At 45.9% G+C, this 14,624-nt stretch overlaps 1 protein-coding gene across 4 annotated transcripts in view; it reads right to left on the bottom strand.

Moving 5' to 3' along the window:
- Window positions 1-14,624, bottom strand: part of LOC133399609 (bromodomain-containing protein 3-like) — a 28,918-nt gene that overhangs the window by 11,956 nt on the left and 2,338 nt on the right. For 3 of the 4 annotated variants that reach the window (XM_061671225.1, XM_061671227.1, XM_061671228.1), the window contains exons 2-6: window positions 8,029-8,298; window positions 5,807-5,918; window positions 5,587-5,724; window positions 1,834-1,984; window positions 1,529-1,686 (exon numbers count right to left, since the gene is read on the bottom strand). In XM_061671225.1, coding sequence (XP_061527209.1) covers window positions 1,529-1,686; window positions 1,834-1,984; window positions 5,587-5,724; window positions 5,807-5,918; window positions 8,029-8,120 — 651 coding nt within the window. In that variant the 5' untranslated portion in view covers window positions 8,121-8,298. Of the gene's footprint in view, window positions 1-1,528; window positions 1,687-1,833; window positions 1,985-5,586; window positions 5,725-5,806; window positions 5,919-8,028; window positions 8,299-8,400; window positions 8,644-14,624 lie in introns of all 4 variants that reach the window. The other variant, XM_061671226.1, reaches the window with a different exon arrangement.

The following is a 14,624-nucleotide window of genomic DNA, read 5'->3' as shown; positions in this document are numbered from 1 at the left end:
ATTGTGTGTGTGTGTACGCACAGTACACACACACACACACACACACACACACACATCTCCAATTTACTGCAATGTGTTTTCTGAAGTTGTAAGAGAACTGAAATATCCACGTTTGGGCAAACAGTGCCAGACAAATACGACAATACATGAAAGTTGTTGCTTTTGTTGGTCGAAATGTAAACAAGAGTAGCGCCGTTGCCTTCAATGGTAACGACGACCCTGCCACGACGATCAGCGGGGCCCAACAGAAGATGTCGTGTCATGTGACTTTCTTGTGTCGTTTGATTGGTAAACTAGACTTAAAAGTCACTAGCGCTTAAATTGGATTGGCGCAAACGGTGCCCGACGCCGAAGTCGTAGTCGCCCGCACGAAATATAGTTGATAAACAATAATTGATAAATAAAAGTAGCGAGCGACATTTAAATCATTGTAACAGAGTAAAAGTACAGTTGCGTATAAACAGCAGAAGCGGCGGAAGTTCTTTTCTGGTCTCATCAACTCCTGTGAACATCAGGCCGCATATTAAGTACTGCCAGCGTTCAAGGAGTACGAAACAGCCGGGAAAAAAAACTCATCAGAGCTCCGCGATTCACGGAAATGGCCCATTTTGACGAATTTCGCCGAAAGGCGTCTGATTTGCATGTATGAAGAATTTGAGACGAGTGCAAATACTTTTTCACGGCACTGTATATAGCGCTTTTCGAGACATTTTACAATTTCGTGCATTATTCATTCACAACTGGTGGTGGTAAGCCCCTAGTGTCGCTGCAGTCTGACGGAAGGGCAGCTGCCATTCTGCGCCTACGGCCCCAAACATCCAACCGCAGTCACCCCCGCTCGACAACTGCGCAGCGGGGGTCCTTCTGCAACGACCGACAGAAAGGCAGGAACGGTCGGGCAGGGGGCCCGGGGCCCCCCCACGCGGGACGGGCTCGCCGCCCCCCCCTTCCTCCGTGTGCCGGCTCAGCGACTCCGTACATCGGTTGGGTGTTTCTTCACTCGTACGTTCCGTAGACACGCTGTCGGCTTGACTTGCTCGCACCGGGACAACTAACAGTCACTCGAACACCGACTCGCGGGTTCTTACAGGCGCTCGCGCACCCACCGCGCCACTCGTCAGTAGCACTGCCTTGCTCATTTCCCACATCCTGTCGTCCGCCCTTTTGCGTTCCCTCTCATGTCCTCACCGGGCGTCCCTGCCCCCGTCCGCAAATAAGAACACAATTTGACTGTTGCAACATGACAAATATCGAGACTTGTCTCACTATTGTTCTGCTGTGGTTTTCACCCCTAGTCCCCTTGTGCGTTTGCCCGACCCCCCCGACCGGTGTTGAATTCCGGGTAACGTCGTCACGATGCCCGTTTGTGCCGCTGTCGTGATCTTACATAGAAAACCCGACACCTTTAAGTACATCCCAAACAGACTTGATTTAGCATTTTCTCGGGCTCCTGTCTTACTAATGAGGACAAAGAACATTCTCATGGCGGGTACTCGGAGCTGGCCGAAGCCGGCTCAGACGCGCTTACCTTGACCACGGGCTGCGCGGACGGCATCATGGCGGCCGGCGGCTGCGGCGCGGGGGGCGTGGCCTGGACATTTGTGGGCGTGGCGGAAATAACGGCCGTCTGGGAGGGGGAGGGGTAGGAGGCGGGGGGCGACACCGAAGACTCCGCCTGCTGACTCACTGACGCGCAAACAACAACAATAACAATTAGTCCTGCACTCTAGTATTGTACTTGAGTAAAAATGAAGTCATTTCAGTATTTAATTCCGTCCGCTAATTTTTAATTGCTGTGCCAAGAGCAGAGGTCGGCGGTGGGGGGGCACGTACCTGTGGTGGGCGCAGCAGGAAGCTGTTTGCTCTTGTTCTTGCCTTTGGGGGCGGGCGGGAGCAGCGCCACTTCCTCCTGAGGCATCTGTGCCACCTTCTGAAGGAAGATCTTCTCCAGCGCCTGCGCCATCAGCACGATGTCGTCCGTCGGCTACACGCACGCACATACATACCAACGACAACGGGTCAACTATGATCTCTGACCACTCACGTGTGGTGTGGACAGGTGGCAAAGGTATACACACTCAGTACTTCAGTAGAGAGCAGATATTGGTGTTTGGGGAAAAAAAGAATGAAATACACGAACAAAGAATTTGTGAAAAAAAATCCGCTAATGCATCGGTGCTGAACGGTGGCCACGCGGGGTACACGCTTTATTTGTCCTTCACAGCCATACAATGTTCAACTTTGAAATCAAAAGGTTAAGAGTAACACATACAAGACAGAAAAAAATGGTGTTTTGTTTCATATTGTGATATATGCCATAAATGTGACTCATAAGTAGCATAATTTCTTCCCTTGTTTTTTTGGTTTGCAGCCACGGTTTGCTCATTTTTGGTTTTTTCCTTTTTTAAAGCAAGTAAGAAAGAAATGGTGGCGTACTTTTGGCAAATTCTTAGTGCCGAGATTTACGCATCAGCGGGGGTTGTCGTCGTTGCCGGCATGAAAAGAGGGAATCCGCAACATCAATTTAGGACTGTAAAAGACTTCTGGATTAAAGATGAAACGTCTTCAACAAAGAAGATCATTCAACCTTTGCACATTACCGTGACAATCTAGCCAAACCTTCCAAAATAAACACAACGAAATTCAACACATTCTTCCACTGAATTCAATCTAAGTACACAGAAGTAATGATGTCTTAAGGGCTTAAATAAAGTGCAAATACACTAGGTAAGAAATAATCATTGCAACTCATCGTACGATATCACGACTACTCGGGGGCTGGACCGGTTGTGAGAGGGCGAGCATCACTTGGCTCACCCACAAAGGCTTCACTGAAAGGAAAAGGCGCCTTGCTGATTTGCAGGGCTCGCACTCCAGACCATCGCCGCAATAAACAAAGGCCGGAGAGCAGCAACCACATTTTTAGTATCATGTTCTATTTTTAAGCTTCATGCACACAAATACGGGCAGCACGCCGGGCGACCGGTTAGCACATCCGCCTCCCAGTTCTGTGGTCCCAGGTTCGAATCCGGCCCCGCCTCTATGGAGTTTGCATGTTCTCCCCGTGCCTGCGTGGCTTTTCTCCGGGTACTCTGGTTTCCTCTCACATTCCAAAATCATACACGATAGGTTCATTTAAGACTGGAAATTGCCCGTAAGTGAGAATGTGAGCGCAAATGTAAATATACGTGCCCAGCGATTGGCTGGCGACGAGTTCGGGTTGTGCCCCGGCTCTCGCCCAGAGTCAGCTGGGACAGGCTCCTGCATGGCCGTGACCCGCGTGAGGAGAAGCGGTACAAAAGATGGATTGATGGATTCCACACAAATACGAACAGCATGTAAGGTGCACGTATTATTTTTGTCCACTCGGCGTCGCCATCCCCCCATTCTACACTACACTATCTGTGACCTCGAATGTGGCCTGTCGAGTGACATGGAAGTCAGCCGCTGGCCGCCTGCTAACCAGCTAGCCGTTAGCCACTCTGGCGTCAACAGGCTGTCTAAGAATGAGCTTGTGTTGACTGAATTTTGTCAGTTTCTTCATAAAGCCCGTAAAAGAGCACCGGCGGCTGTTTCCATCCTTCCTCTATCCAAACCACCTGTTATGGATTCCAATTGGTTGTAACTAGTGTTGGCTGGCCATATTCAATTAGCTAACGATGTTGACTTGGCCATTCATGTGCAGTTGTGCTTCGCTTTGGAAGTGTGTTTTAGGGTTAGGGTTAGGTTGGGGTGCCAAACTTTGGACATTCTGTCTTTTCGCAACCTTTTCGCCTGGCACGCACTTATTGCTATGTGAAAGGGCTGCAACGAGCGCTCGGGTATTTTGAGTACTTCCGGTATAAAAACGCCTGCGGAATTTTCTCTGCCTCGGGGGAACCGTTTATTTTATGGTGACGCACGGGTATTAATGTGGCACAATGCGCTGACGTCACCTACGCGCGGAGGCTGGGCTAGGGAGGCTTTCGCTTCAGCAATGCATGCGCCGACATTTTTTTTTCGCAATTCAATATCACCTCCTGGCCACTGTGAGGCACTGTGCGCACGGTTCCCGTTGAATGGACGAAGCCAAACAAAATGGCTGCTCAGGCAAACAGCGGCTGCCTCTTCTACCTTGAAATCTCATTTTGGATTCCCCTGTAAATCGGGAACACAAATGGACAAAAGACACTCCAACCACGATACGCAATTCCGACACGAAAAGTCGTCGTCCCGGAAGCGTACGCGGCCGCTTTGGAGTCATTGAAGTCGACAGAAAGAGCGACTGACCTCGACGTACGTGACTGCCACGAGCGGGAATTGGTGTCGGATGTTGTGCAGACTCGAGCCTTCCGTGGACGCTACACTGGGAGGGAGCCATATTTATCTGGACTTTTATTTATAATATTTAGCTCGGGCTCTGGTACCAGTCCTCTCAAGAGGGGTCGGACTCTCTTCCACGGTGAGAGGCGCCGAGCGGGTGCGGGTACACTTAACGCCCCCCGGCTCGACGCCTGTACGTCGGGGTTCACCCCGGTGGACGAGAGGGTAGCCTCCCTCCGCCTTGGGGCGGGGGGACGGGTCCCGACTGTTGTTTGTGCCTATGCGCCAAACAGCAGTTCAGAGTACCCACCCTTTTCGGAGTCCTCGGAGGGGTGCTGGAGAGCGCTCCCGCTGGGGACTCCGTCGTTCTGCTGGGGGACCTCAATGCTCACGTGGGCAACGATTGGGAGGAACGGTCCCACCGATCAGAACCCGAGCGGTGTTCTGTTATTGGACTTCTGTGCTCATCACGGATTGTCCATAACGAACACCGCGCCTCCCGGGTGAGGCGTTCCGGGGACGACCCGGGACACGCCGGAGAGACTACGTCTTTCGGCCGGCCCGGGAACGCCTCGGGATCCCCCCGGAAGAGCCGGATGAAGTGGCCGGGGTGAGGGAAGTCTGGGACGTCCCCGCTGAAGCTACTGCCCCCGCGACCCGACCTCGGATAAGCGCTAGAAAATGGATATTTAGCAATGTAGCCAATTTCTTGACAGACGCAATAAATGAACCAACGGGTTTTGATGAAGAAAGTAGCGCTATCGGCTTGTCTCACAATGCCGCAAACATGCAACTTCACTACGTACTACTTTAATACTGTGCAAATAATAATAGTAACCCTAATAAGTAAAGAAAGATTGTTTATGTATACATACAGCTTTTGACTTTTGTATGCCATGTGAACAAATAAGTTATAATTTTTAAGAGGAAGTACAATTTAAGTTTACATGCAATTTACCTTTTCAGTGTTTATAAGCAACTGCCATATTTTTTACTTTTGTACTCCATATATTAGGTTATGTGCACATTTTCAGATGTTTTATTGCTTAAAACGTGTTATGACATTACATATTTCTACATGGCATCAAAAGTATTTCAAAATTGTCAAAATGTACCCAGTTATTTGTGTATTTTTACTTCTTCCCGAATCGATATCAGAACATTTAAAATAAGAATCGAATCGCAGCCTAAAGAATCGAAATCGAATCGATGGTGACGTTCTGAACAATGCCCAGCCCTAGTGGTGTAGTAGCGAAAGTGCGTGTTTAGTGTAGTAGCGCGCACCTTGTTGTAGATATAGCAGTTGGTGAACATGGTGTTGAAGTCCTGCATGGCCTCACTGGCGCTCCAGTAGTAGTTGTTCTCCAGACGCTTTTTGATGGTGCCCATGTCCATGGGGTTCTTGATCACCTTATGGTAGTCCTGCACGCAGGCACGCACACGAGAACACGCTTAGCCTAGCCCCTCCCCCTCCCGGTCGCCGCGGTGCCCGAGCGCGACTCACCGCCAGGCACAGCTTGATGGCGTCCACGGGCTGGTAGAACGGCCACGCGAACTGGTGCTTCCACAACGTCTTCACCACCACGTTCTGCATGTACTGGAGCTGGTTCGTCTTCCTACGCACGCACGCACGCAGCAACGTGTCAGATGATAGGTCTTCCTACAGACACTCAATCGTCAATCATGCCAACAAGTCAGCTAATAACAAATTCTAGTGGCGTAACGATGAAATCGTTTAAAAGGTAATTAATCGATCGTATCAATACTAGGAATTAACGCACGGCAGATTTTTTAGGGAGGCGTGTGTGTGTGTATTTCCAATAAATTCCTTTGACTTCACTTTACTTTTCAGTCAGCACAACGCCACTTCTTGGTCTCTTTTCTTCCTCGTCACCCCACCCCATAATGCGCCTAGCGATTGGACAAGACACCGCCGGATGCTTGCGTGTTGTTTTTCAAGCACTTTTGTTGATGTTTAGGATGTCCGTCTCAGAAGGCGGCGAGCGAGAACCTCTCAATGACGACGCGCGTCTCGCAGCGCACGTCGTGCATTTTGAGGCCTTTCAAGCTCGCGAGCTCAGCTTACCTCCCTAGCCGCTAACATCGAGAAGAGACGTGTTTGTGATTTTTTTTTTCCCCCACAGTCACGCTGGATGAATTTGTGGCAAACCGATTTGCAGCCACTGAATCATTTCGGATCTTCTAAACGAACCAATATCATCCTTGAATCGGCACCCACCAATCGTGCTAAGAATCGAATCGTTGCTAAAACAAATCGTTACACCCCCAGCGAATACAAAATGTCAGCTGACACACACATGGGAGATGATTGTTCACCCTGGAGATGCGTCACCTACAGGTCAGCTGATTGGTCTTCTGGGTGAAATGCCCCACCACCACCACGCACGAACACACACACACACACGTCCTTCTTCATGCACAAACACACAGACGCGCGCGCGCACACACACAGACAAACGTCTTCCTGGTGATCTTTTGAGATCGGAAATCGGTCCGATGTCAGCAAAAAAAAAAGTAGTATCGGATGGGACCGGGTCTCAAATCTGCGATTTGGAAGCTCTTATACAAGAGGTCCGTTCCGTGCTGGGCTCCAGCACCGCGTGATCACAAGAACAGCTTGCTAAGATGCTAACATAGTAGCAAGCAGTAAGAGTAAATGTTGCTTGCTTCAAGTCGTTTATTGACACTCCAAAGTTTATTTCTTTAATTTCACTGTAAAGCTAAACTCACATAAATGAATGAAACCTATTGAATGTTCAAATACATCACAGACTTCGTTTCTTAATTTTTGTTTACAAAAATCGCTAGTTCAACGTTAATACACAATGAATTGAAAAACGCCACTGACGAGCGAATGAAAATTAGCGATGAAATTGCGGCACTTCTATCTTTCAAAATAAGGAATAATGGTAATTAAAAAAAAAAAACGCTCTATAAACACATACAAACAGGCAATATAAGTGGCATGTATTCTTCCAACAAGAGTCATAACAATAGTCGATGGTGAGTTGTACTTTCTTCTCTCTTTGTCACTGCAAGTGCGTATCTCATTGCGTGAGGCCAAGACGTGGACAGCAGGAATAGCAATTGTCTATAAAACTAAAGCCCAGTTGCATGAAGTTCAAAAGTGTCTTGCCGCATGTGTGGAGAAAGCACAAAAAAAAAAAAAAAAATAACTGAATTGAACTTTATTGAATACTTTAAAGGGATCATTTGCATTGAATATTTATTGAGATAATTTTTCAAATGTATTTCTATTTAAATCTAATCAAATGTAGACTATGCTTATGTTTAAGTTAACCAGTGGTTATGTTGCAATTTAAATATACATTGTGTTATTGGTTGTATTCAAGTTATTTTTCAGGTTTTCCTCATACATTTATTTTACTATTATTAAAGTTACTTTATGTAACCCATTGTTTAATAATAAACGGGTCAGTTTTTCCTCATACTTACTGTTACTGATTATTATTCTCCGAGTAAAATAACTTCATGAAGCTTTTTCTAACATTCAATACGACAAAATAAGTAAATGTACGATTATTGTTGATATCGGCCAAAATTCAAGGCTGCAAAATCGGCATTGGATCGGAAGTGGCAAAGTTGGACCGGGACATCGCTACTTGCTGTGGCCACGCGGTCACTTCCTGTGGTCGGAGGAGCGTCTACACGAGACGCGACGCGGGCCAATCGGCGCTCGCTTACCTGCCGGGCTTGGTTGGGTTGGTGACCTCGGGCGGCAGCGGGTTGCTGAGGGCGGGGGGGCTGGGCGGGGCAGCCTCGGGGGCGTCCGACATGGTGGCCGACGGCGGCGGCGGCGACGCGCTAATGCGGCGTGGGAAGGCAGCGTCTGACCGCGAGGTGGAAATTGGAAAAAGGCCCTCTGTGTTACGAGGGTGCGTGCGTGTGCGCGTCAGTTGCGTCGCTTCTTCAGCTGGACGTTTCCCTCCAGGAGACAAACTCCCATCGTACGACCTGGCAAACGCACATAAAACAATGCACGTCAGTGATCGCGTCGTAACAGTTTTGTCGTTATTTTTGGGAAAAAGTTACATCCGACTCTCGAGTTCACTCAACAGAACATGACTTCGTTACGTAGAGGTGCAACAATTAACCGATCACATGAATGCACAGCTCGTCGCTGATGGTGTCGTGGTACATCCGCCTGACTTTGATGTGGGCAGCGTGGGTTCAGTTCCCACTCAGTGACGGTGTAAACGCGGGTCCAGGTGGTCGTCTGTCTCTATGTGCGCCCCGCGACCGACTGGCGACCAGTTCAGGGGGTAGTCGGCCGGGACAGGCTCCGCCCCCCCCGTGAGCCTGAACAGGATAAGCGGTGTTGAGAATGGATTATTGGACGCACAACTATTTTGATAATCGATTGTTCGTTTCGAGACCGTGTGTAAATGAGCCAAATCGCCTCGACAGTAACTACTCCCAGTTTTCTAGAGTCCAAGCTGCAACTCGGGCTGCACAAGTCATCAAATTTTAATTGTGATCACAATTTTGAATACCATGACTAAATGAACCCGATCGTCTGCAATATTTACACTTCAAATGCCGGCGCTGCTACATATCTGATCAAGCATTTTCTCGTCCAGTAGTCAGCCAACCACCAAGGGACGAACACATGGTTAAGTCTTCATTAAAAAGGTCGCATGGCCACAGAATCCATTCCCCCCGCCAACTGTTTTATACATAATAGAGGTCCAAATGGCGGCGCGGTGAGCGACTGGTTAGACCGTCCGCCTCACAGTTCTGAGGACCGGGGTTCAATCCCCGGCCCCGCCTATGTGGAGTTTGCATGTTCTCCCCGTGCCTGCGTGGCTTTTCTCCGGGCACTCCGCCTTCCTCCCACATCCCAAAAACATGCGTGCTAGGTTGATTGAAGACTCTAAATTGCCCGTCGGTGTGACTGTGAGTGCGAATGGTTGTTTGTTTCTATGTGGCCTGCGATTGCCTGGCGACCGGTTCAGGGTGGACCCCGCCTCCTGCCCGATGATGGCTGGGATGGGCTGCGGCACGCCCGCGACCCGCGTGAGGAGAAGCGGCTCAGAAAATGGATGGATGGAGGTCCAAATGAGTGTGTGACCTTGTGTGTCCTCGGACTCCTGTTGAGTCTGTATATGCTACCCTTGGGTCAAATTCTTCATAACCGCAATGTTGACTATCATCGCGATGCAGATGACACAGTTATATCTCGCAGTGTCTCCAGATGATCACAGCTAAATGAGGTGTTGTGTCACTGTCTAAAACGGATAAATAACTGGGTGAGCCAAAACTTTCTTCAACCACGACAAAACTGAGATCATAGTTTTGGGCAGTAAAGAAAAGAGGATTGCTGTTTGTAACTACCTGGAGTCACTCTCGCTAAAAACCAAGTCCGAAATCTTGGCGCGGTGATCGATTCCGACCTGACTTTCAGCCGTCATATCAAATCAATCACTAAAACAGCCTTCTAGCAACTGAAGAACATATCCAGAGTGAAGGCTTGCATGTGCCAAGCAAACCAGGAGAAGCTCATCTGTGCTTTTATCGCAAGTAGACTTGACTATTGTAACAGTCTTCTGACTGGAATCCCCCAAAAGAGCATGAAACAGCTGCAGCTCATTCAAAACGCTGCAGCTCGGGTTCAGACCAGAACGCATTACTCCAGTTCTAATGTCTCTACACTGGATCGCATTTAGCTTTAGAATCGACTTCAAAGTTGTGCTGCTCCTCTACAAATCACTAATGGTTTAGGCCCTTAATACCTGAAAGGCATGCTAGTGGATTATAAACCCAGCAGGGCTCTGAGATCTGCAGACTCAGATCAGATAACGGAGAAAAGGGAGTCGGGGGGGGAAAAAAGCAAACATGATGCCGCGATTTTTAGCCGCTATGCTGCACGCAAATGGAATACGTAGCCGACAAAAGTCAGGTCAGCCCCAGGTGTCAATGTCTTTAAGTCCAGGTGAAAAAACTTTTTTTTTTTTTTTTTCTCCTCACATGCTTTTTAGAGCATTTCCGCTTTTAAATGATCGTTCTTGCACTGTACCCTGTTTGTATTTTATTTTTCTCAAAATGCTTTTAATCATTTAAAGCACATTGTGTATGAAACGCACAATATAAATACATTTGCTCTGCTTCGACCTGGTTGAAGTTTAACATCTATGCGCTTTGTCAATTAAATGCAAAAGACGATAAACGCAGAAGGCTTGCAAAACGACCCAATCAGTTTTGTAGAAAGTTTGTAATTATTCAAGTAGCTGCCCACTTAGTGGTTCCAAAATGTCAACTCATCTCATCTGAGGAAAAGTGGCTGAGTGACAACTTGGCTGCGTCTTGCTCAAAGCTTAAACTTTCCATCACCTGCCAAACTCAGACGAGTTGAGAAACAAACGGCTTCAATTTCACAGAGGATGGTTTCGTAAAATGAACTTTCACACACTGCTGGAAGTGCCTTTCTGGATTTGGAGCCAGCCAGGTCCCTGTGCACCTGCCACAAGTCATGCAAATACAGTACAGTAATCTCCAGCGTAGGGCTGGGCAATTAATACAATAATCACAATTACTTTGATTTCTATTCAAATCACAACTAATAATTATTCATTGAATTCGTATTTGACTGTCAAAACTCAACTTTAAATATAACTTAACAATATAATAATAATAATATGACCAGAAAATAATTTCGTAACAAGTAAAATAATATAATTAAAAATAGAACTAAAAAACAATAACTACAGCCAAGGCTAAAAAAAACACTTGGCTCACCTGGGGTGCCTGTATTGTCGACTATATACTAACTAGGCTTTACACCATCAGGATTTTTGGGGCCGATCACAGTTTTAAAAAAATACAAATAAAAAAAATTTAAAAAACGATAACCGATCATATGATGGAGCAATGTGTCTATTTAAATGACTCATTCATTTATTGTATATACTTGTGTACTGTATACTGAGTTTCTTCAAAAATATATTGTCAAGTCATGTATGCTAATCAGTCAGGTCAAACCAACATGACAGAAATAATGGGTGCTAACTTATTGTAATTCAATTAATTCACCCACATCGAAGCTTTAGAGCATGATTCGACAGAACGGAGGCATGTTTAGGTCCAAGCGTTCATGCTAGCACTAGCTTGAACTAGACTACATTACATTTTGTTGCCTGCTTGCGAGCCGTATCGTATTAAAAGTACGTGAACATACCTCAAGCAAGCCTGGAATTAAAGTCCTCTCCCGAGCACCAGTGACCACTAGCACACGTTTTGCACCCTTTTTGTTCTTATCATACACACGACGCGATCGATTGTTGTCGTGGGCATGGTAACGCTTTTGCATCCGGTCGAGTGTGAGTTGACAAGATTAAGCCCAGTAGTCGTAAAAGACGGGATGCTGTGGTATCGGAGTACAAGATTTTATTGCAGCAGTCTGACATAGTGTAATCGTGAAAGAGCAAATTTGTCTTACGGTCTGATGCAGGCATTACGTGTTGTCTGTCCCACACCGCCGACACGTGTTTTTTATTTTTTTTTTAAAATAACTTTATTGGCTGTCAGATATTTACAGTAGTATGTCAAGACACGTGACAAGGCTACAACTAAACCAGCTTTCGGATTCAAATATACTGTACACGATGGCGACGCGCAGCAAATGTCTTTTGCGGAGCCGATCAATCGGCGAATGACGACAAAGCCGATCAGCGTAAAATGCTAATTATCGGCCGATACCGATCAGATCGGTGTAAAGTCTACTATGTACAGTATTAGCAAATAAAAATAATATTGGTAATCCTAATTGACCTAAAACAGGAACACTTTTGTCTGATTTCAGAAAGTCAGGGGGGAAAAAAAACATTTGTGTCATTTTATACAAAGCCAGGACTGTATCTGCTGTTCCTGCTGTGTATGCTTTGGCCTCTTGGGGGCAGTGTGGTGCGATGCATGCATGGAGCTGCATATTTACAGCAAGCAACAACAAAAAAAGTCATAAATTAAAACTCGTTTTTTCACAGATTAGGAAGAATATATGCCTGTGAGTATTGTTATATTGTCTGTCTATATGTATTGTTTATTTTTTTTTATTTTTTTAAATCCCTCCGATGAGCTGTTAGCTAGCTTGTTTCAATTGACGGTTAGCATAAACTGGCGATGTCTAAAACGATCTGTGTCTTGTATTTAAATATACAATGCGCGCAATTCATTTTGTTACGCGTTTAGTTTGATAGTAAACTCCACCTGGCAGGGTGCGTTTACAACGCAGGAACTTGTAACAACCCGCGCTTGCTGCACAGTAATTGTTTTTGTTCAATTATAACGTTTTTATGTTCGTGAGAAGCCAAAACCGAAATCCCGATTAAATTTCCCATCGTCGCCCAGCCCTACTACAGTACAGTAATCTACACTACATTGATCTACACTACATGAATCCTTGGTTTATCGCAGGGGTTACGTTCTGGACCACTCGTACAATAAGTGAAGTACACTTAGTACTAATCAAATATTTTTGGGGATTATTTATACATATTTTAAAGATGGATGAACTTCCCCAGACTCCTATTAATCTTCCACACGCCTATTAACCTCTACCATACTCGTCACTTTCTATACTCTTAAAATACCTTTTAAACAAAAACATACAGTAGTATTGTACACCATGTATATTTTAATGATTTTTTTTTTTTTGCAGTTTTGATGTTTTAGGCTAGGAAACACATTATTTTACCACCCCCCAAAAATACAAACATCCAAAATAGCAAATTATGTGCAATATGAATATTTAAAAAATAAAAAAATCAATTCAGCAAAACACTGAATCCACAATAGGTGAACCGCGATCGAGTGAGGGAACACTGTATATAAAAGCATACGTGTTGTGTTATTGGAGAATACTAAACAAGACTTCTAATGCTGAAAGTACGAGTGCGCGCGCAGCCAGCTGGTGACGTTGTCGTGACTGAACGCTTTCACAATGTCCTCTCTTTGACTTCACCCACGTGACACATCGCCTCCTTTTGAGAGTTGCGGGCCGACAATCCGACGCTAAACGAATTCTGCTTCACGACGATAATAAGAGCACCCCGCGCCCCCCGGCCAATGGAATGAACGCGAGGCCCGGCTGACAACGTATCGTCAATAGCTCATCATGAGCGATCCAATTAGAGCAAAGCTTATTTACATGTCGCATATTAATGCCTAAATAAGCGAGCGCTCGCTGGCAAAAGTCACTCTGTGGGCTGAGGAGAGCAAAAATTAGAGAGGAGGGAAAGGGATTAATGTCCGTTGTTTGGACTTCCTTATTACATTCTGTAAGCACATATTTATTCAATTAGCTCTTTGTAAAGTTTCAATTATGGGGTCACTTTTTTGTAATTTATTCTTTTTGTCATCCAAACTGTTTCCATAATCCCTCCATCCACCCATTTTCCATAGCGTTCTCCTCACTCGGGTCGCGGGCGCGCTGTCGCCAACCCCATCTGACTGCGGGCGAGAGGCGGGGCACACCCTGCACTGGTCGCCAGCCAATCGCAGGGCACACAGAAACAAACAAGCATTCACACCTCGATGCAAACTCCACACAGGCGAGACCCAATTTGAACCTGCAACCTCACAACTGTGAGGCACCGTGCAGCCCTGTTTAAATACTGTTTGTTTAAAAGCAGTGCAATAAAACAAATTTAAAAAGATGCTTTCCCTGACAGAATGAAGAACTGATTAACGATCCTGATTACCTCATCATCAAAATAATCATGATTATCATTTTGGTCATAATCGTGCCGCCCGAGGTGCAACTAAATCATTTTAATTATGGATTCATCTGTTGATTATTTTTTTCAATTAATCGATAAACGATTAAAAACATTTTAATTGCTATCCCTTTATTCAACAACAGGAGACTATTTCAAATGGACAGTGCAGACAATGGACAAACATAATTTGATGATGATTCAGATTACCGATTTGGGCCGTAACATCCGTCAGAAAATCGGCAAAAAGGTCGATCACCGTTTTGCAAAGTGAAAGCAGATGTTTCTTTTTGGAAAAAACACAAACGTAATCTGTCTGCTGCCGCGGAGGACGACCGAAACGGGAGACCATTTCCGGTTGAGAGGCTGAAATCTCAGCATTTGGATAAATTTGAAGTTGAAAAACATGTCAAACCAATTAATTGAGTATCAACATAGTGAATTTCGTAATCGGTTAGTTGCTGATTAATCGATTAATTATTGCAACTGCAGTTGCAGTCCTCGAGTACCAACACTGGAGTACGGGAACAGTGATTCCCAACCCCTTTGTCGTCAGAAACCATCCAATTT

The sequence above is a fragment of the Phycodurus eques genome, chromosome 3, assembly GCF_024500275.1.
Source record: "Phycodurus eques isolate BA_2022a chromosome 3, UOR_Pequ_1.1, whole genome shotgun sequence".
Lineage (NCBI taxonomy): Eukaryota > Metazoa > Chordata > Actinopteri > Syngnathiformes > Syngnathidae > Phycodurus > Phycodurus eques.
The sequence above is the reverse complement of the archived record's forward strand: the minus strand, read 5'-3'. Positions and strand labels throughout refer to the sequence as shown.